Below are 23469 nucleotides of genomic sequence, written 5' to 3'. Positions count from 1 at the left end.
CTTTGAATGTACTATTCTATGGGAAACGTTTTCAGAATTTTTTGTTACAGTTTGATTTATTCCCCTATGTATTGCTCTTCAAGAAATCTGTTTGCTTATAGAGGCCTTGAAATAATAAGAGAAGATCAAATCAATAAGTCAACATGAAATATAAAGGAAACCAAAGGTGGATTCCCTTGAGCAAATTACTTTTTACTGGCACATGGTTTTCTATAGTCTTCTCCAGCTAGACAGATGGAAACAAGCCATACAGGGGAAGATGTGAACAAAAAGGTGAAAAAAAAAAGATTATATCAGCTCTTATTTACACAGCGAGCTAATTCTTGTCCCAGTGAAATCCATGCTGTTCCTGTTAACTTTGGACAAAGGCTTGGTTCACTGAGTGTAGTTCTGGCTCCTTAACCATGCCAGTGCTTTAAAGCTGGTAAAAACAACCTGTGAAGCAGGAAGAATTTTTGGCTTAGGCATATTTAAAACTAGGACTGCTTATAATGACTGCAGTGGGGAGGAGGACTCGGAGAAGAGAATGGATTTGAGGGGGAAGAAAGAAGTGTGAAGCCATGAACTCAAAAAGAATGAAAAAAAAGATAATTTGTTTTTTGCTGTAAGGCAGTGTTATTCCAAATGAGAGGCTGTAATATGAATATGATTTGGGAATATTGTTTGAGAGCTAGGGAAGAGAAACAGCATAAGGATGACCATACTGGTTCAGGGCATAGTTCTTTCCAGCCTAGGTTCATATCTTGGACAATGGTCAATAGTAGATGCCTGGGGAAGAGTATGGAGACAAGAAAATGTATAGTGATGAATCTCCCTAAAGACTTCCAGGGCTTCTGCGTACTTGTGTCTCAGGGACTTCCTGAGAGCACAACAGTAATTTTTGTGTTGTGTTTGACAAGTAAATTTGGGAAGGGAAAAGGATGATCGATTTGTAAAGAGATTCTGCTTTCTGCAAAAGATGATTGATGGCTGTTTTTGTAACCTCCCTCCATTAGTACAAATACAGAGAAATCTTGAATAAATTGAAGCAAACCTGAACAAATTATTTTTGCACTTCGGAGGGGGAGAGGCCTAGAGAATTGTGGGGGTGGTGGATGGGGACAGGACTGATGTGCGAAGGGCATGTTTCTGGTGCCATTAGCAGTTTATGAATTTTTCAGTCTGAGAACGCCTCAGATCCCTTAATTATCAATAGCTAAGGAGGATGCTGTCCATATAACACAGGGAGAGAGCATGAGTGCATCCTTTCGGACTTCCTGCTTGGTGGTGTATTTGTTCCCCTGTGGAAACAAGCAAACATGTCTCAGCAGCATAGAGTAACTCTGGCTTTCTAAATCCAAGCCACAATTCTGGTGATTGAAGTTGCCAAGTTATGGAACAGCGGCTTCTTTCGGAGAGGGAGAGGGAGAGAGGGAGACATGGGGACGGGGCAGGGAGAGATGGAAAAGCCCTTTCATAACTTAGTGGTAGAAAGTTTTTAAATATATCCTGCTTTTTTGGAAGAAGCAATATTGCTTCATTTTACTTGTCCCTTGGCTTCAGAGGAAAGTTTTTGAGTTGAATATCTCTCCTGTTAGCTTGTCAGTTAAGACAAAATATGACAGCAGGATGGGGTGGAGGGTCCCACCAAAGTAGAATATGGGACAGAAAACTGAAGTTGCACCATACTTGATTGTAACTGAGTTCTGCTTGTCCGGTATGTGCTTTTATATCCCCATGCTTAAAAAATTTAGTTTTATTATGTGCTAAACTGTTTTCATCAAGTTTGTAGCCCTACGGAGTGATTCAGACAGGTAAAGGAGGAGTGGTTAGTGTGGCAGGGTAGGGGGACAGGTAAGAGAGGCTTGTGTAGACAAGGAAGTGAGAAGACTGCTTCTGCAATTGAAGAAGTGTGGTAGAGTAAGCAGACAGATAAATCACATGGCAACATTAGCAAATTGGCAAGAGAAGCAGTGAGTAGTATCTGGAGGATGCAGACTATCAGGCAAAACTAAACTGGCAACAGAACACTTGAGAGTAATTTAGAGGAAGAAATTAGAGGCTATAAAGGCGACCTGCAGGACAACTTTTTTTTGGAGAAAAAAAATAACTGTTTAGTCATTTCTGCCTGAAAAAAAACCAACAATTTATTCAAGCTTCCTTCATATAGAAACCATTCCATACCATCGATTGTTCTCTCCCTTCTTTGATATTTTTTTCCCCCTAATCCTAATGGTTTAGTTCCTTTTTCAACTACAGCCTAAAACTCTACAGAGTACTGAAGGTTTGTGTGCTGGGTATTTGTAAAAAGGCATCATGATGTTTTTAATTTTTACTTTCTGTCCATTTCCTTGTAATTACTAGCATTTTGCTTGTTGGGAGATTTTCATTAAGCACTAGGATATTTTCATAAATCCTCTAGTATTTAGAAGTAACTTGAAGATCTCCTTCCTCACTGGCAGTAGCTTTCCCAGTTACTGTGTTCATATAACTTAGCCCGATTTTCTCTGTTTGGTTGCTGTACAACTTTTAGCAAGGCAAGGTTTGTAAGCACTAAAATGTGCTAACAAAGAAACCAGTGAACAAAGTTAGAATTATTACCAGCTCTCACATGGTATGTGCTTTGCTTTAATATAGTTTCTGAATAAATTGTAGTAGTATTCTTTTTTCTAACTCGTTTACCATTAAAATAGGTTTTGTAAAGGTTAAACTGTATTTTGAAAGAATTTTCAGATTGTGATTAGTGATTTTAAAAACTGCTCCCCTCAAACCCAGACAAACCATACAATCCTTGTTATCAATACAGGCTGGGGGATGACGTGATAGAGAGTATAGCCCTGTGGAAGAGGACTTGGGGGTACTGGTGGATGAAAAGCTGGACATGAGCCAACAATGTGCACTTGCAGCCCAGAAGGCCAGTCGCATCCTGGGCTGCATCAAAAGAGCCATGGCCAGCAGGTCGAGGGAGGGGATTCTGCCCCTCTACTCTGCTCTGGTGAGACCCGACCTGGAGTACTGTGTCCAGCTCTGCAACCCTCAGCACAAGAAGGACATGGACATGTTGGAGCGGGTTCAGAGGAGGGCCACAAAGATGATCAGAGGGCTGGAGCACCTCTCCTATGAAGACAGGCTGTGAGAGCTGGGGTTGTTCAGCCTGGAGAAAAGGAGGCTCCGGGGAGACCTTATAGCGTCCTTCCAGTACCTGAAGGTGGCTGATAAGAAAGCTGGGGAGGGGCTGTTTGCAAAGGCACGTAGTGATAGGACGAGGCGCAATGGTTTTAAACTAGAGCAGGGTAGGTTTAGATTAGACATTAGGAAGAAGTTCTTTACAGTGAGGGTGGTGAGACACTGGAACAGGTTGCCCAGAGAGGTGGTGGAGGCCCCATCCCTGGAGGCATTCAAGGCCAGGCTGGATGAGGTTCTGAGCAGCCTGATCTAGTTGAAGACGTCCCTGCTTACTGCAGGGGGGTTGGACTAGCTGACCTTTAAAGGTCCCTTCCAACCCAACACATTCTATGATTTTATGGTTCATGAAGAGTGATTCACATTTTCACAGTATGTGTATGCAGAGCTGTTTGAGATAGGGTCCTTTCTGCAGCAGCCTATTGGTATGCTGGTCTGGCTTATAAAACTTCATATTAATGGAATTTGCTTTGCAGAATCAGTCTCACCTGATGCACCAGTTTGAGAACACAAAGAGAACCATAAAGAGAACATTGCACCATAAAGAGAATATTTTTTGCCTTCCTTCGCATGGCTGTACATTGTAACAAACTACTTCAGCTTTCCCTCTTCAGAGAGGCTGTCGCATCTCCTTCAGGTTTAAAATATTCAGCTTTTCAGACAAAGTTAAGGCTGCCATGGTCTAGTATTGGGAGATGGTCAAGCTCTGAGCAGGAGGTTCTATTAGATGACCTCCAGAGGTCCCTTCCAACCCTTCCAATTTGTGTGTTTCACGCTACTGTGGCTTTAAATGGGGGTTAGGGAGAGTGAGGAAGCTAATATATTTGATATTGGGTAAGAAAAATAGAAGTCAGTGCTACAGCCTTGAGGGTTTAAGGTAATCTCTTTTACTGTACTGATAGCACCATGGACCTGTTCCAAGATACCTTGAAACAAATTGCAATCTGTCAGACATGCAGATCTGACAAAGTGTGAGGTGCGAAATAGGAAATGAAAATATTGTTGCGGTCCAGCATAACAGATTTTGCATGTTATCCAACAGTATATTTTCATATTGACTTAGAGAAGTTGCTTGTAGCCTAAATTATGTGATTTTTCTGTTGGTTTTTTTTTTCTTGGCTAGCCCTCTCTTTTTGGGATTGCCTTAGAAGGCAATAACTGTTCCCAAATTTGTAGATTATTTCAATTAGTATGTTGGGTTTGTATTGTCCAATGGGCATCAAATTCTGCTCCTGTGAAAAATTAAGTTTAATATAAAGGTGTCTAAACTGACTTTTGTTTAATAATATCCTGTTAGATTAGTGTATACTTGTCATGTGCAAAATTTTGTTATTTTAATATATTTTTAATTATCATTTTCCTTATTTTACAAGAGTAGAAGCCTTTAATTTTATTTTGAGTCCTCTAGTATGCTTTATTCAGGGCATGGTCCTTTGAAATGCTCCTAGTATTGTATTTGGTGTGTACAGGTTCACCCTTTGATGTACAGAAGTGTTAATCTGCACAATGTCCTATTTTAAGCAGGGTCTTGCTTTATGCATTGTATTTTTTCTTTAAAAGTATGCTTTTTCAATCAGTACATAACACCCTTAATATTATCATTAGTATTTAACCTGATTTCATACAAGGCAGAGTTGAGTCAAAGTTTGTTTTGTCTGTGAAGCAGTGATCTTTTAATTTTCTTTTTCCATGCAAAAGTGCGGGTGGGGTACTAGTTGTGCGTTTCTTGTGTTTTCAGCAAAAGCTTGAACACATGCTGACTTCTCTGACCATGTTACACATGACCTGGGACCTGTTGGACTTACTTTTTAGGGCCTAATTTTGTTCCAAGCTCTGTTTACTCAACTGTCTCTGTGTTCATATTAACAACAGTGAAACTTGGGTACTGTTACTGAGAGAAACTGATTAATTTGGAAGAGGTTGGGTTACAGCATGCTGACCCATGCAATGGTTTTACCCCCATGCTTTTTAACTTCAGTTTATTTCTTGTAAAACTGAAAGAAGATACTTTCTCTTTGTGTGCTCATTAGAGAAGACCAGTATTAATTTCAGAACAACAAACAATCTGAAGAAAAAATGCTTTAAAAGATATTTCAAGTACTTGCTGTGAAAACTTATACCCTGCCAGTGACATCAAAGGCGGGATGAAGCCTGCACAACTAGCTACAAATCCATTTAATCTTATTAGGTGTTTTCCATCACCTAACATGCACAGAAGCCTGAGTTTCGCCACAGATGTGTTGTTATTGGTCTTATTGCATCAGCTGGTTACCTAAGGAACTGAGCCGCTTTAAAGTAAATATTAATCCTTTCAGAGCATGCAAATAATAAATTTACCAGAAACCGTTATCTGCTACTGGTATTGCTGACAAAGTAATCATAGTACTTGTAAGCCTGTTCCTTGATATCTAGGTAGGGATCAAAAAATGGTAAACAGTTCTGAAAAGGAGTTGGTAAATATTTTAAATCTCTTCGGTGATTAAAAAATGTCTTGAAGAGGCTATTAAACTCTTAAGCTGTGTTTGCATTACTTTTGCAAATAGACATTTTTTTTTGTTCTAAGTGACTTTTTGCAGTAAATAGTGAATTCTAAACTTACAAAACCAACACAGTAAAGGGAGGCAAAGAATCTGATGTGTTTAATAATAATGAGGAACTGAAGTGTTTCTTAATCACTGATTTTGTACTGATATGATCGTTAAATATTTGTCAAAAGAAGCTTTATGACAGCTGTTTATTTTCCAAATTTTTCTGTAATCTAATTCTTGTAGTTCAGAGGCCCCATATTGAGCTCCATCATTCTTTTGGCTGAAATGGGATTGACCTGGCTTCTCCTATACTTGCTTAGTATTGCCTGGTGTTGGCCCTGAATCCTCTGGATTCAAGATTACAGGTCTTTAGCACAGCTGAATGAGCTGTCGTCTCTAATGCTGAATGTGGCGAGTTTTGTTTGGTGTTGTCAGGAATGAACACTAAGGAAGCACTTGTTTCTCATTGCAGGATGTGCAGAGTCTGTCTGCTTATACAGGGAAGAAACAAGTCAGATGGCAGATTTTTTTCATAGAGGAGTTCTGGTCTTAAATCAGTTCTTACGTGAGCTAGAAGTAGAGTCTCCTGATAGGAGAATACAGTTGGGTTTTATCAATCAGCCAACAATCATATGTCAGTCAAGTCTGTCTATCGTAATGATGGGTGGGTTGTGGGATAGATGGCAGATAATCTTATTCCACCATCTTGCAGTTGCTTCCAGATCTGAACTCATTTATTTTATTCTCTGTATTTGATTTCAGAAGAAATAATGCAGGTGACAGAGAGAAGGCACTACAAGTTATGCTTCAAGTTCTGCAGACGTGTGATCACCCTGCTCCAGATATGTTTTGCTTATGTGGGAGGATCTACAAGGATATGTTTCTTGATTCTGACTGTAAAGATACCAATAGTCGAGATCATGCCATTGAATGGTAATAATGAAAATCCCAAAATATCTATTTAAAAACATTTTAAGACTTTTATTTCTGGGGAAAAGCGGGGCTGTAAGAATTAGAAGATCAGTTGTTCTACTTACCTCTTTTTTCAGGGTCCTGTTTGAGTAATTGGTTTAGTGAGCACCAGATCTTTGGATATGTGTTTCCTTATTTCTCTTTATGGACTATCATGAATATAGAATGATACACTTAGTTTATTGGGGGGGACGATGATTCACCTACGTCTTTGTAGAGAAAATATACAATTAGTCTGCTTCAAGATTGAAACAAAGTGCAAGTGAGATCATGGGACTTAGGTAGGTCCTCTGTGCGAGGATGATTTCCGTACTGGATCCTGAGGAAATGCAATGATTTACTGTACATAAGAAAAAATATTGATAAACTGCATTATGAATTTTCTTAAGACAGTAAGGCATGTATGTGCACACAGGCTCTAACTGACATAGTGTTCACATAAGTACATTTGTATAATCATATCAGCTACTGCTGAGTACAATAATGTTAGCAATGTGGGTTTGCACTGTAATTGTGAAATATTCCCCTCTCTCTCTCTCTTTTTTTCCCCCCAAATCACCTCAACATGGTTAGTGCAACATGAACGGGTAGTAATGCACTTACGAGCTTCAGATGGATCTCTTCATCCTGCACCAGCTAGTGGCATGCATTCAGCCTTTGCCAGCTGTGTCCCGGTTACCTTTAACAAACGTGAAGCATCAAAACAAAGGGCTTTGAAGCTGATTTTACAACTTGCACTGAAGACTAATATTTTCATTGCTTGTCTCATATGAATAATATAATAAAATTAGGTTCTATTGCATTTAAGAGTTTTGCAGTAACCAGTTTGTTTTATTTTCACAAAACTACACAAGGTGGCAGGACATAAAACTAAGCAGACGTTTTTCTTTCTCACCATAAGACAAAAAGCTATTTTCTTTCAAGTGCTCTTTGCAAAGAGTGCCATTGGTACCAACTAGCCATATAGTCTTTATAGTAAATTAATAGCTTGAAATACCCACCAAAGCTTTGTAGTATTTCAGTTCTTCTATACAGTGAGATGTGAGCTCTTGACTCTTCTCTGCAGGTATCGCAAAGGATTTGAACTCCAGTCAACTCTGTATTCTGGAATTAACCTTGCAGTTTTGCTACTTGTTGCAGGACAACAGTTTGAAAGCTCAATGGAACTGAGAAAAATAGGTAAATATCCATACACAGTGCCACAGACAAGTTTTCTGACTCTCTCTCTATGAAGAAACCAAAATGCTTATAGTAAGGGGTAGCATAGACAAAAGGCAGTTCGGGCTTTTTAGTGGCAGCTCCTGAATGGCAGTCTAAACCACTGGGATCTTGCAGGACCATTTTTCTCCTTGCTGCCTTGGAGCAGCTTTCTAGTAACTTGGCCCATCTAAAGAGTCCCAGAGATGGGAGAGGAACAAGGAAGGAGCAACTTCAGCACCATCCATAAACTGCCTTTACTGCACCACAGAGATTATCCCTGAACTGAGAGTTCCACAGGAATGGAACTCAGAAATTTCCTTCCACCTGGAAGGATCTACCAGAACAGTAACTAATTTTCTACCTAGATTCACATCTTCCATGTAGGTGCTAACTAAAACCCACCACTATATGTCTATAAAGAAATTATAAGATAGAAGCAGATATACTGTTCTTCCTAGAAGGATAATAGTTGAAAACTGTACTTGGAATCAGATCCTGTCTGAAACACATACTTGAACCTTAAATGGGAAGAATGCAAAGGTGGCTTTGAATCATTCCCCTGACCTTACTCTGGCGTGGACTTGAGTAAGCCTCCAGCCATTGATCTCTTGCAGTAGACACAGATTTTGAGGGCAGAGATGAGCAGCTTACACTGAGAATCAGGAGGCAGATAGCCCAGACAGATAGCACAAGAGATTTTTCAGTGCTGTGTGTGGTAGGGGTTCTGAATGTCTGAACTGTATTGGGGATGGTATTTGCAGACCCAGCCTCTGTGTTGGACATGTATTTTTTCTGGGGAAAACTTGCTCCACTTTATTTTTATCACTGTTGCTTAATCAAGTCTTACTAGTCTTTTGCTACTGATAGACTTAACAGTAAAAACCACTTATTAGTGTTTTGTTGACAGAAAAATATGGGGTTTAATTGATTTTTTTCAGGTGTACGGTTAAACAGTTTATTGGGAAGAAAAGGAAGCCTGGAAAAAATGAACAATTACTGGGATGTGGGACAGTTCTTCAGTGTGAGCATGCTGGCTAATGATGTTGGTAAAGCAGTACAAGCAGCAGAGAAACTTTTTAAGCTGAAACCTCCAGTGTGGTATGTGATAGAAGACTGTAGCTCAAGTACCCAACTATGGGGAAATACACAAATTTTAAAAATCTCATAGTCACTTGGATAACTTAACTGGATTTTTCCATCTTAGATTGTTTGTAACTCTGACTTTATACACCATTCTTTTATTTTGGGAAGGAAGGGGGAAGGTAAGAAATTAAGTTACCCATCATTGGGTTTATGTCCCATTGAAGCATATCTTTTATAAGGAAGAATTTGTAAATTAGTGATGATTCCTTGTGAAACAATTGTGAAGAGATTATGAAACCATTCTTTTCAGAGTTTAGCTAGCTGCTGCTTCCCTTCCCTACCATCTCCTAGCTCATAATATCCTGTCTAATCACCATGTAACTACTCATGTAACTATACCCTTTTGCAATAAGATATTGTTCATGAACATCCATTAAGCTTATGACTTAAGGTTTAGACTAAACTTGCTATTCTTTCCAGAAATCCGTAAAAATCAACACAATCATTTCCATTATGGTAGCTGTTAAAGTGCATTTAATTTTGCAGTTAATTTTTTGGATGTGTAAGTTAAGTGGTTTTAGAATATGGTCAAATTTTGTTTTCTCTCTCTTAACTCACTAATTCAATACATTCTAGGTACTTGAAATCATTAGTTCAGAATCTGATGTTAATTCAGCGTTTCAAGAAACTCACCATAGAACATTCTCCTAGACAAGAAAGATTGACTTTCTGGCTAGATATAATTTTTGAGGCAACGAAAGAAACAACTAATGGACTGAGATTTCCAGTAAGATGTTATGTCCAAACAAGTTTTGTATGTCTTATGTTTCTGGATAGGATATAACAAGAATTGGAAGACTCTAAACACAATACTTACATACTTAACTGCCTGTTATTTCATTGCATGAACCAAACCCCTGTATTCTGCTCATCTTTACTCTATAAAAAACATTTAACCCACCACCCTAAAAGCATTCTAAGAAATACTTTTAAGTCTCCTACAACAAATTGTGATGATATTGTTTTGTTGTGCATAGGAACACAGCCTCTTCCTGCCTTGTCTTGCCCTTCTCTGTCCCCTGTGAAATTTTTTAGGCCTTACTTTGAGATTACCCATTGTCTATTATCAGAGCATCTGAAGATACTGTTGTGTATTAGCTGCCGGTTTATTAAAGAAAAATGTTCTCTCGCTTCAGGTTTTGGTGATAGAACCAACTAAAGTGTACCAGCCTGCATATGTTTCAATCAACAATGAAGCAGATGAGAGATCTCTCTCTTTGTGGCATGTCTCTCCCACTGAAATGGTAAAACTACCAGCAAATGTGTTTCATGTATTCTTATTCATTGTGCTTAAAATCACTTTTTTACATGTATATTTTGGAGCACTGTACAATAATTTAAAGTTTACTATATTTCTCTGAAGCACAAGCCTCAATGCCTCTTTTGTGCAGATATGAAAGTTGACCTTTTACAGAGAAAATAAAAGGAGGGACTATGATTAGAACTCAAGTGTTTTTGACCTCTAGTTCATATTTCACTTATCTTGACCATGTCTCTTAGAAGTGCTTGGGCTATTTGTTCTGCTCATAATATTTCTTGTTAGAATTGTGTGATTTTTATTAAGATGCAGGTCAAAGCTAGAGAAAAAATAAAGATAAAGCCCAGTGTTGTGTTTAATGTGTTAGAAATTTCAAAGTTTTACAATTGTAAGATTAAAAACTAGAAAAAATGGCAGCCTGTGACAAGTAAGTCTCAAGAGATGAAATATTTGATGTCTTGGATTATTGGATAAATCACAGGAGATTAGGAAAGGAGTAGGCACAGTAATGGACAGTGTAATCTCTTCAAAGTGAGAAATAATTTCAGTTTCACATTGAAAGAATTGAAATCTGGAATGTTTTTCACCACGCCTTCTTAATATCAGAACAACACAGGAGGAGAATAGCCTAAAAATGTAGAGAGGCAAAGTGTGGAAAAGAAGCATGTTAGAGCAAGAGAAGACCACATAATTACCTGGATCTGTGAATTTCTTTTCCAGTATACTGTTCTACTTCGTTACTTTGAGTGAATGTGTCTGACACAACTTTGCTTTATGGAACAAATTCTTGGTGCATATCTGGCAATGCTAAATAAGATCCAATATTAGCTAGAGATTTATGGAAGGCTATGGTCCTAGGCACAGGCTGTCCTTTCTCTGTTTTGTGTCCAGTGTGGTCCCTGGGCCAAAGCTGTTGGCTCAGTACCTCTTAGGAAGATGTATGAAGTTTCCTTTCCCTTCGAGTCTAGATTAGAGTAGGGCATTGTCTGCCCCATTTTTAATATGAAATGTTAATGTATTGAGTCAAAACATGATGTTTGGTAAATTGTACTTCAAGATTTGTTTTTCAAATTTAATTTTACGTGAGGAAATGTGGCCTTTACTTCCACCCTGGGCTATTTATATTAATTTTTCCTCAAGTGAGTAGAACAGCAATGTATGGCCTTTCTTTACCTATACGTCAATCTTATTTGAAATTTGGGGGGAAATAAAAAAGGACAAGAGACCTGTGGAAGAATTCTTTTGCTTACCATGCTGTGACTTTGGTTACAATAATAAGTCAAGCTTAAACTGTGGTTTATTATAACTCTCTGTTCTTTACAGAAACAGATTCATGAATGGAATTTTACAGCTTCTTCCATTAGGGGAATAAGGTTGGTATGTGAGAAAACAGTTTAGTGGGGTTTTGTTTACTTTTTGTATTTCCCTTAAGTGGGAAATCTGGATTCTGCCTTAAATCTCTGCTTTGCATAGCCGATTATAAAAGCTTGTTCTGTCCAACCTGCCTTGAAATGTCAACACATAAGAGTTTGCCTTTCCATGCATAGGCAGAGCTATACATATCTCATAGGAATATACACATCTAAGGCGGGGTGTGGGCATGTGTATTCTCTTCCTTGTTTTCAGACATGTACCTGCTTTTTATATACTTTTCTGAATTTTTCGGTGAAGTTATTGCCATCTCTGCATTTAAAAACACGGAGGGCAGAAGGAAAGAAGAGCCCTTAGATATTCTTGCTTCCCTCCATAAGTGAAAGAACAGCTTGTCTGTTTTCCTTTTCTTAAAGGTAACCATGGTATCTATTTCCTGTTTGGAATTCAGAAATGCTTCTGATATGGCTCCATCTAAGAATCTACTAGCTAAAAACTTGGATTATAAGAGAAATGTTAAATGAGGCGTAGACATAGTTTGTGCTAAGGAAACAATTCTTGAGCTGGAAGGAGGCTGCTAGTGGAGCTTCTCAAGGACTAGCCTTTAAATAGTTAAAAGTAGTTCCATTTTGTGATGCCTAGATTAATGGAAACACTAGTCACAAGTAAATGGGTCCAAATATTAGTACAAAGGAAGATTAGAATACTATATAGAAAGAACAGGATTGTTCTGAGAACTGGAAGGTTAGAAAAGAATCACATTTGGTATTAAAAATGCAAAATACATGACTATGTTTAGAAACTAGCTTATATTTCTGAAGTTGGGCTGCTTTGCTGCCAGAAAGGGGAGTGGCAGTGCACCAGGCGAGGAAAAAAAAATGAAACCTATCTCTACAGCCTGGCAGTGTGTCTATGGCATTCTTGCTCTCTGCATTAAGCAGTCTGTAGCTAAGAACCAGAGGAGCCATAAGCACAGGGAACACGAGGTGGGCTTCTGCCTTCTCTCTGCATTCATGAATCACTATGTTGGTGGATCTGGCCTTTCTAGGGATGTAAATGACTGTTGGCTGGGACCACTTGTGTGAGTGCATAAGCTTAAGTGCTTGAAAAACTCTGATTCAAGTACAAGTGTAAATTCAGATTCCTAGTGAGTTCTGTAGTTCTCAAAGCACAGGGCTTTTTGGGTGTGATTTTGACCATAAGCACCTAAGATTTAGGTCCTAATTTTGTCTTCTCTGAATTTGTATAATTTGCTTAAGCAAATAAACTCAGTGAAAAAGTATTTCTCTGAATAAGGTGAGTGGTAATTGCTATGAAAGCCTACAACTGTTGATTTGGGCATAGATTCTACCATAACTTCAGTATTTTCTTCTAAAAGAAGGTGGTTTTGGTTTAAATGAATTTGATGTGATATTTTATTCTACTACTCCAGTGCATTATGAGTGAAGTTGTCATTACTGAAGTCTGTGGAGCTGACTGAGCATAACTCAGCATAACGTTTCTGAAACACATTAATTACCTTCAGTCAACATATTGCACAGACATTAATCTTTGAGAAAGATAACTTTTAATTAAATGGAAGCAAGCAATTAATTTGCTTGGATTTGTAATCATTGCTGGGGATTACAAAGCTCAAAGAGGCAATCTTTTTAAACTTAGTGGAAATAGATGTTTGCTTTGTATGTGACAACTTTTGAAATTGCATTAGTTTTAGTAAGAAAAAAACAGTGGTCTCAGTTAACTTATACTCTGTCAAAATCCTTAATTTGTATTTATGCTAACCAGTTAATCTTATATACCACATGCATTACACTGGTTATAATACAGTATTGTTACTTAGACACTCTCTTGTCTATCCTATATTTGCCATTGGAAGAATCATTTTGTTTTGCCGCTTAGTTCTCATGTCAGGTGTTTTTAATCTGCCTTGCTAGACTAGAAATTGCTATACCAGAATGCGCTACAGAATGGCGTAGTGTATTTTCACATATTTCTCAAAGAATCTTCTGGCAAAATTCTAGTTTTTTGGAACATTTGTCCAAGTGGTGCCGCAGCAAGTTTCTCTTGTAACATTCAGCAACTTTTACTGTTGCCTACTGTCATGTATTTTAACTAACTGGCTCAACAGAGGCTAAGCAAAATCTGAGAGTTTTGACTAATCAGATCAGGCAAGAATCTAATAAATTTTATTCATTTAATGCGCAAAAAATATGAGAATACCTTAACAAGTGTAACAAGTTGGCATTTATGTAGAATAATACTGAAATGGAAGTGTTTGGAATAAGAGATTAATTTCTAGCTTTATTTTCATATTGATATTATGTTTTATGGCCTCTTCACTTTTTGCTTCATTGCATTTAGATGGGATATATATGACACTGGCAAGACACAATATGCAATAAATAATCCCTTTGTCAGAATTATTGATGCAGTTTGGAGTAACTATTGGTCATCCTGAAACTTGTTTATAAGTGTTAAGTCCATAAAAAGCGTATACTGTGAAGCAGCAGCTACACTGTAGGTATTCCCAGTTCAGTTTTACTGTAGGAGTAATGGAATTATAAAACCCAGAAGTACTTGTCAAGCTTAAAGAAAGGCTTTCCTGATAGCTAGATTAGTGTCAAAGCAATTCATTTTCCATAGAGGTGTCATCAAATACCAAGAAATCTGACAGAACTGTGTAAAAATGGAAGAGGAGGTGAACAACAAACAAACCTCAAAACACTTCAGATAAAAGAGTATTTTACCAAAGTAAGCAGTAGCTTAATCATTTATCAAATTGGAGATAGGATTATAGGATATATAAATAAACTCAAAGCTCCTAGCTGTAAGGAAAATAAATGTAATTGCATACTGCCTCTCTGAGGTAATTAACTGTGAAAAAGGTGTTTGCTAATAATCTTTTCTTAATATGAATTTTATAGCATTTCCAAGTTTGATGAACGATGTTGTTTTCTTTATGTCCATGACAACTCTGACGACTTTCAAATCTACTTTTCTACAGAAAACCAATGTAGTAGGTGAGTTCAGTTTGTGTGGGTATTGCATGCAAGATCTGTATTCTAAATAGAATTGATTTAGTAAAGATTGAAAGCTGACATTTCTGCTTGAGAAATTAATTATTTATTTCTCCACTTCTTTTTTTTCTTGATGAAGAAGCAATGAGGTAAACTCAGTGATATTTAAGATGATAAACAGCAATGTCCCATTACACTTATTGGCTGGTTCTAATCCATTTACCTACACGTCATTAGGTCTGAGAAAAAGCTTAAGTAGCTTATTCTAATTTATAACTTATTATCTTCTTTTTCTGTGTCTTGGCCATGTAATGTAAGTATTATATTGGTTTAGGTTCCCTGATGTACTTGTTCCGTTTCATTTAACTAAGAGCAACTAGATGTAATAGAAATTTCTAGCTAATATTGTGTCTCAGATATCTGTTACTGTTTGTGCCTGTATTCAGATATTTCCTTACATCCTTACAGTAAGCATGCTAACTGAATTTCAGGCCTAAATCCTTACAGACCGAATTCTTCTTTTAGACCAATATTTGGCACATAAACCTTCAGAATGAAGTAGGAGTGATTTGTTAATACACTTACTATTTGGGGTTGAATGGTGTATTTATTTTTCTTGCAGTAATTATTATTTATGTATTACATGGAATAAACTCAGGTTAAAGAAAGTCATTAACTCTGCAGAGTGCAGTGCATAAAAGATAGGAAACACTAAAATTAATGTTACCTTCTCAGCCTTAATTTGGAATTGCAATTTGTGTGTTATGAAACGTGGTCAAATTTTTTATGTCTTATTCAGTGCACAACAGGAATCTGTTCCAGAGATATGTGTCTGTTAGTCAGTAAAAGAGGTGTGAATATTTTCTAATAATTCTTAATAATTGTTAACCATTTGCTGTGGAATTTGGAAAAAAGAGAGTGGCTCAGGCAAGGAATTACAGGAAAAGATGGTCTTGTACTTAAAGATCTCTGTTCCAGAGAACTAGAAGACATTAGTTAAAACTCTGTTCTTCAAAACATGTTACTGCTTTTATATTCTTGGCTTTCTGGATGCTCAACTAGAAGCCACAAAATCTGATTTTCAGAAATACTGAGTAATCACACTTGCAACTAAAGTCCAAAGGAACATTTAAATCAAACTGAAGGTAATAGAATTCTCATCACTACGCAGAAGGTGAACCACCCGGTATGATGTCGCAAACTTAGCACTACTGAATTGAACCATTGAAAATCAATACTTCATTTTTTAATATCTCAACTTTTTCTCTAATTACACTTGTAGAGACAAGGCCATACTAAGCAATTTCCATCAAAGTGTACAGCAAAAATATTTGAGTTGGATCTACCAGGGTTTTACTGTGCAATTACAGTAACAAGCAAGTATTGGGTTCTGCTACAGCAAATAAAATAATTTTATAAATATTTAGGCTTTTCAGCATGTGTTTGATGTTCTTCCTTATTTAAAACAGGATAAATATGGAGAAAGTAAGTAATGAAAGAAACCTATGAACTTGCTAGTCAGTTTATTAGCTTGAAAGCAAAGCCCACCTTGAAAAGAATCTGTTTAATCTCCTCCCAAAAGGATATTTTTCTTTAATCCTGTGCTATTTATTGCTTTTTTAGATTCTGTGGGTTGGTGAAAGAAATTTTGTCTGATGCAGTTGGCAGTACTCTGGAACTAGAAGGAGAAATAGATGGAGACACATTGGAGGTATGTCAAGGATAAAAGATCCAAGAACCCTGAAACTTGTTCTCCATCTTCCCTGCACTTTCATATCAGTATGCTCAAAAGATAATAAATAGCATTTAAACTCCTTAACTGTATATTAAATTTCAACTTTTACAAAACTCTTTGTACACAAGAGTTGCATTCATTTGAAAAAACACATTTTTAATGAAGTGAGACTGTTACTACTGTAAACTGTATAAATCCCTAATAAAGGATGTTACTGATCTTGTATTTGTGTTGCAAACAATCTATAGATGAGAATCATCTCATATCAGCTGGCTTAAGTGGATAAAAAAGATATTAAATAAATTCTAGCAAAAGCCAGTTCAGTTTTTCTAGCTGGTATCTGATGCTATTACTACTCCAGGTAATTTAATTTGATAGGCTTTTTCTGTCAAAGAGATTTGCAGATGTTTAGGATCAGATTAATCCAGTGTGCTTTTTACTTATCACTGAAACATCCACGTTAGGAATCTAGTAGCTGTAGGCTTTCTTTATAATCAGTACAGAGGGGGAAAAAAACAACCCTCAGAAAGGATTATTCACATTTAAGAGAGCTCATGTTAGGGTAGGTGAATCCATGTCTTTATACGACACACTGCTTCATAGCAAACGTACAGATTTGTAGCACTAAGCATATATCCTGTGCTTCTGTTTATTTGTTTTTAAATCTGAAAAGCCATCATATAAAGTAGGTTGTAACTTTTATTTGTAGTGAAGCAGATTCAGTCAAACTGATCAATAAGTGTAAAAACCCTACTGTGGTTTGTTTGAGTTGGGTATCTTTCTTACTGTGTCTCATTCCAACAGTTCTCTCAGGCTTATGATTCAGAGCAGCTCTTTATGATAGTGAACTTTTTGTAGTACCTGAGGCTTCAGAAGAGGATTAAGAAAATAAGAGATTAAGAAAAAAGATCCTCTACTGTACTATTGAATATAATTGCATGTGGTGGGGAAGATGAGATTTTGCCCTGAAGTTTGTGCATAGTGGCCACAGAATTTTCTCCTCAAGCCCAGTTTAAAACGTACATCTGTGGTCTTGGCATAGGCTCAGAGCTCCGCCTTGACAAAGACAGGGTATTATCTATAGCTGCAGATTTTGCATTGCATACTTATGGACTTAGCTAATAGCAGGGCAATCCCCAAACAAACACAGTCTATTCAACTGTGTAATAGTCTTTCAGAGGAAGTGAGCTCACTGTGGCTCAAACCTTTTAGAAACTGAACTGGAAAAAGTACCTGATAGTGCACCACAGGAAACAATCCTACATGAATCAATGACATATGGAGAAATGACTACAGAAATTAGTTTTAAGCTATATTATTCTACATATCTTGACGTTTTCACAATTAGCACCTTATACTCACTGTCTTAGGTCAGGACATTAAAACAGAAATCAAGACACAGAAGGGGAGGATTAATTTGTTTAGCTTATAAATGAGCTAAGATACTTCATGTCTTTCTGCAGCCTGAGATCTTGCATTTAAGAAGAGACAGCATGGAGAATGCAGCTTTGTATGATCTTGATGGGCTTGACAAGCACAGAGAAAGCAGAAGTTCTCATTGTTAATAAAAAAAAAATTCTATTTGGGGAAGAGGAAGAAATAACATCAAGCATAGTTTAGGGGAAGAAAATCTGATTTCAGTTAGGATTCTTGTGAGAAGGTAGTCCCAAGGGGTTGTATATTTTGAACTGTGGTATTATTTGAAAGCATCTACAATTTAGTTCTACAGATAACAGGGATTTGGAAGGAGAGTGAGTGTGGCAGTCCTTTGTACCTTAGGGTATTCATTTCTGGATATTGATATTGAAGAAGTTCTTATCACCTGCTCTCCCCCAAATAGGATATCCTAGGGATCAGACCCTGCCCTACCATGTTCATACAGAAGGTCAGCTATGGACTCTTGTTTACTCATACCTAATGGTTGAATTGCACTTCCAGTGGATCACATACTCAGACTTTTGGCAAGCAGCAGTGATTTATTTAATCTTTACAGCTGTTAGAAAGAGAGGAGGCAAATGTAAAGTGGCATCAAGTATATACAAGTCTATTAAACTGTCGACTAACTAGCATGGAACTATAAATCTCAATGATTCTCATGTATCATAGGACCTACACTAGAAAACTTGGGTTTCTGCACAGTAATTATAGAGTTGGCCTAGGACCAGTCTGTTGCAGATAGAGTTGCTGTCAATCTTAAATTCTGCAATGTGACTGCTGTCTTTTTTCTGCACAGTTTTATGTCATATGATAGCTGTGAAAGCTGGATGTGCTCCTACCAAAGAACCTGACAAGTTTTACATATGGCGTTTTGGGTCAGTTATGCCTATCATATAACAAGATTATATTATGAACTGTGAAGTGCTGAAACATGGAAAATGAAACTGTACTAAAGCTGTGCTAACTCAAGTTTAGTTCCACTGAGCAGAATATGCTGTTAGGATAAACGACAGACGGTTTTTCTTTGGCACCTTCCATACAGCAGCATGAAACTTGCCATCTTTGCTGAGGAGAAGGGGGGGGGGCGTTGAAGTCAGTGACACATGGACATTGCCATAGCAGAGCTGCAATAGGAATTGGGAAGACGCTTCAAAGAAATAGATCTCAAGGCTGCATTCTGTATGAGAAAGGCTTATTAGATGAAGTGGTCACTGACAGAAATGTCAATAGTTATGGCCACTGTAAAAAGGTTTGGGGTTATTTTAATGGAGAATTCATGTGAAGCCACATTTTTTCCCATACGAGACGTCCTCTTGGATTTGGGAAGATACCAGTGGAGGTCTATGCGCTCCTGATAATATCCGAGGCTATGAAACTGTCCAATTGCTTTCTTAACCCTTTGCAATAGTTCATTTTCTCTATTCTTTATGAGTTACCTGATTTGAATCAGGGGTGTGCTGCTTAACCCAACTTCCATAGGAAATTTGGGTTTATTTAGTGTCTGGGATGTACTTTCATTAAGCATCATTCATCAATAGGCTTTTTCACTGACATTTTAGTATGAGAGCTCTGTGATAAGATCTCCCCATGGACAAGACCATGAGGTGGTGTAAATTAGTGTAGCTTTACTGAAGTCAGTTAACCAGTAGTATCTTACTCAGCTGGAAATACGATACAGCATGTTTCAGCAGCAGTGGAAACCACCACTTCATATATTTAATCATCCTTGGAGAAGATAAGCTCTTTTTTTTTTTTGGTCTTTTGGAAAAGCTCATAACGAGGGGAATATGTCAGAACTTAATTTTGCTGTGGCTAAGCTCAAATGAGAGTTTAGGGTCTTAAAACAGCGTCTGCCCACCGTAATGAGAATGTCACTTTTATGTATTTATTAAACCATTGGTTTCAAAATTATAGGTTATGTTCCATACCTTTACGTATTCTGAACACTCCCTCAGCAATCTTAGAGACGATACCTGAATGTGTTCTTTTGACAGCACCGTTGCATTGAATTTGGTTTAATGCTGTATTCCTTGTTTGGGTGAACGCATTTTGAAGTTGGTTAGGGAAGGTTGTTTTGTAAAGCAAGTAACACAGAAATTTTACAATTTGTTTAATGTATCAGGCTGGTGGGTAACCTACCGTGCTACAGCTGTACTGCTGTAACTATTTTGTGCTGTACTAACTCAGTATAGTACATAACTGTTGTTAAAGCTCTCTGGAATGCCAAATGTTAGTGATAACAATTTCTGTTCTGCTTTATCTTTTCTGCTTGCAGTATGAATATGATTATGACGAGAATGGTGAGAGGGTAGTTCTAGGGAAAGGTACTTACGGAATAGTTTATGCTGGAAGAGACCTTAGCAATCAGGTCCGAATAGCCATCAAAGAAATACCTGAGAGAGACAGCAGGTAAGATCTAGTTTATTGTTATAAATACATTGCTAATGAAACTGCAGTTGTTTGCTGAAAACTTTGCTCTTCTTAGCATGTCTTTCTATGTGGTTAGTTTATAAAATCCCAGTATACTAAAATTGAATTACTATTTCCTCCTAGTATTCAACAGTACCCTTTTGAGAATACGGACTTTTTATTTTTTGGAAAAGATATGATATATATAATAAATAATACAGTTTGATAATCTATGTCATAAATTCTAGAATAAGACATATTTTGTGTTTTAAGTTGCAGTTGTATCTCATTCGTATTCTATTTGGGGAGGGGGAAAAGCATAAAAGGAGTTTCAGAGGCAAAGACGGTACTATGTAATGATACAGAAGAAAGGCACGTACAAATTTTTTGAGGGCATGTTTCTCCTTGAGAGTTCTTCTGAGATCTGCCTTTCTACTTTTTCTGAATAGGCAGCCAGTTACGCTGCATTTTGAAGGTCATGGACAAGATGTTGGCTGAGAATTGTATCAGTATCCCTAAAATCCATTCTGTTTGCAGACTAGCATTTAACCTTTTCCTGCACGATGAGATACTCCTTGATTCTTTTTTATTTTTTATTTTTAAATAGGTATTCTCAACCTCTTCATGAAGAGATAGCACTGCATAAATATTTAAAGCATCGGAACATTGTCCAGTATCTTGGATCTGTTTCAGAAGATGGATACATTAAGATTTTTATGGAGCAGGTGCCAGGAGGTTTGTATCATTCTGAGCTTAGTCTCTCAAAAGAAATAAAAGCAATTGGGACTCTAAACTTAGTGAAAGCAAATGGATGTGCACTTAATATGTTTGTGCACTGTATATAGCTTTTCTAGTGAGACATTAACTGCAGGTGGCATTCTTCTCATATAAAGAATAAATTTGAAGTGTACAGGTCCCAGTACCCTCTCCCCTTCTGTAATAATTATAAATCTAGAGAACAGTCATCAAAAGTATTTGGTGTCAAATACTCATGTGTTATAAAATAGTGGAAAATAGTGGAGTTAGAGCCATACAGTCCATGTAGCCTGCGCATCTGAATGATGACTGGAGCTTTTAGGATAAATGCCTGTTGAGTGGTAACACTGACTGAGCAATTGTTTTGTAACTGTTATATACAAAGCACTACTATTTCCTAGGTAGATTAGAGAAAAAAGTTATATGCTTCTCTTGTTCATAATTTCCAGTTTTGCTCGTTTAACCTTCTTTACATTTTAAGATGTGAAGTCCCTCTATACCCTCTCTAGGTTATATTTCCATCTCCTTTTTGCTATTTACTCTTCAGCATCAAGTATGTGTCAGAATGAGTGTAAAATTCATGTATGAATATAATTTGCAAAATAAAAACAGAAATGAGAAAACCAGGGAAAAAATTTCAGGTTTTCTAGGAAAGGTCCAGACACAAACATTCAAAGTGTAATTAAATACACCTGGGGCATAAGAAAGTTCTTTATTTTTTCAATTCTCATGACCTTAGCACCTGAAAGCTGATATGCTCTGACATATACGATGCATGCAGATGTGATGAGTTTATACCAATGCTTCCACTTGTTTTCCTGCACTTGTTAACAGTATCAGCTGGTGTTGTTTACGTACCTTTTTTTTTCCTGTTCATATATGCACAGTAGAGTGTGCTGTGATTAGTTCCTAATGTCAAGCTATTATTGAACCAATTCAGATATTTTAAACTCTGCAGCCAGTCTTAAAAAGGAACCAGCTGTTTAGATTATGCAAGATTCTTTGAGGAAACTTCACTTTAGAAAGCTGTTGGTGTGGACTGAAAATCCCTTTAGCTGAATTTTTCTCACATTGAGTAGATCTACTGCATTTAGTTTATTATGAGCAGAAGAAGCAAAACTGTCTTTATTTTGCTTCATAATTAAAATATTTGTGTTATTTAAAAACAGATTATATTTATTATGAGTAGGGGAAGTGTAGATGACCTATCTCCTACTCTGAACATCTGTTACTTGGTTTCTTTCAGGAGCTTTCTTTGCTCTGTCTCTGAATATTTCCAGAAGTTAATCCCATATTTGCAGTGAAAAGTCTCTTTCCTTTTTAATTCTCCCCTCCCCACCTCAAGCAAATCAGCTTCTCTTTGCCCAGGTGTGACGTGGTTCATGAATTATGGTGTATAACATCATACAGTGCTACCTTTAGTCTTAATTTCATTAAGAGCTAAATGGTTGCTAGTCCTAGTCTCAACAGTTGTTAGACTGAAGGTGAGAGAGATGCATCCAGCCCTGTTGTAACATTTATTCCTGTCATGGAGGTGGAGGCTGAGCTGACAAGAAAGAAATAACCAGTCAAGAGCAGCAGCAAATGATTTGCTTTGAGGGATCTAGGAAGAATTTGGTTTCATTATAAGTACTGCATTTCTCTTGTATTAGGATATTGAACAAAGGCTTAATCCAGATTTCAGCGTTTCATGTTAATTTGGGGATTTTGCTGTCATGATACCCTTTCTTCTTAACTCTTGTAGGCAGCCTCTCAGCTCTCCTAAGATCTAAGTGGGGCCCAATGAAAGAACCTACAATTAAATTTTATACCAAACAGATTCTGGAAGGTCTTAAGTATCTCCATGAGAACCAGATTGTACACAGAGATATAAAGGTAAATTTTCCTTTATTGTGTCTTGTATGATTTGTTTTTTATCTTATTTACTTCAGTTAGTTTTACTCTAACCTGAAGTAGAATTTTTAATAGGATTTCATGGAAGCTTAAAACAAAAGGAAAGAATAAAACAACCCCTTCTCCCTGGTGCTCCTGGAAAATTCCTTTGTAGAAAGGTATATTACAAAGATAACTGCAAACTTGAAGGAGTATTGAGATTGGGATTTGGAATCTGTACTCATCTGTTTCCCCTCCCCACTCCCCCCCCCGCCTCTCTCTCACTCAAACCACAGGGGGATAATGTTTTGGTGAACACCTATAGTGGCGTGGTAAAGATATCTGATTTTGGTACTTCCAAACGGCTAGCAGGAATCAATCCATGCACCGAAACATTTACAGGTAAGACTATACTTTAGCAGCTTTTGTAAGGGTTTTGATGATAGATTTAGAGTTATAGCCAAGAGGCTCTTTGGATTTGCAATGAAAACACAGTTAGGGGTCTGTTTTCAGGCAAGAGTGAATAGGAGTGCGATCACCATGAACGCAGGCTTGCTATCTTTCTTTTTTTAATTTTAATGTATTTTTCTTCCATTTTACTTTTTTTAA

At 37.2% G+C, this 23469-nt stretch overlaps 1 protein-coding gene across 4 annotated transcripts in view; it reads left to right on the top strand.

The window, feature by feature from the left end:
* The window catches only part of MAP3K15 (mitogen-activated protein kinase kinase kinase 15), a 94149-nt gene that overhangs the window by 50773 nt on the left and 19907 nt on the right, over window positions 1-23469 (top strand). For all 4 annotated transcript variants that reach the window (XM_063342691.1, XM_063342692.1, XM_063342693.1 and 1 more), the window contains 12 exons: window positions 6453-6623; window positions 7729-7841; window positions 8801-8960; window positions 9582-9732; window positions 10142-10249; window positions 11587-11636; window positions 14559-14654; window positions 16275-16362; window positions 20099-20232; window positions 20840-20967; window positions 22733-22863; window positions 23157-23262. In XM_063342691.1, coding sequence (XP_063198761.1) covers window positions 6453-6623; window positions 7729-7841; window positions 8801-8960; window positions 9582-9732; window positions 10142-10249; window positions 11587-11636; window positions 14559-14654; window positions 16275-16362; window positions 20099-20232; window positions 20840-20967; window positions 22733-22863; window positions 23157-23262 — 1436 coding nt within the window. The remainder of the gene's footprint in view (window positions 1-6452; window positions 6624-7728; window positions 7842-8800; window positions 8961-9581; window positions 9733-10141; window positions 10250-11586; window positions 11637-14558; window positions 14655-16274; window positions 16363-20098; window positions 20233-20839; window positions 20968-22732; window positions 22864-23156; window positions 23263-23469) is intronic.

The sequence above is a fragment of the Chroicocephalus ridibundus genome, chromosome 1, assembly GCF_963924245.1.
Source record: "Chroicocephalus ridibundus chromosome 1, bChrRid1.1, whole genome shotgun sequence".
Taxonomy (NCBI): Eukaryota; Metazoa; Chordata; class Aves; order Charadriiformes; family Laridae; genus Chroicocephalus; species Chroicocephalus ridibundus.
The sequence above is the reverse complement of the archived record's forward strand: the minus strand, read 5'-3'. Positions and strand labels throughout refer to the sequence as shown.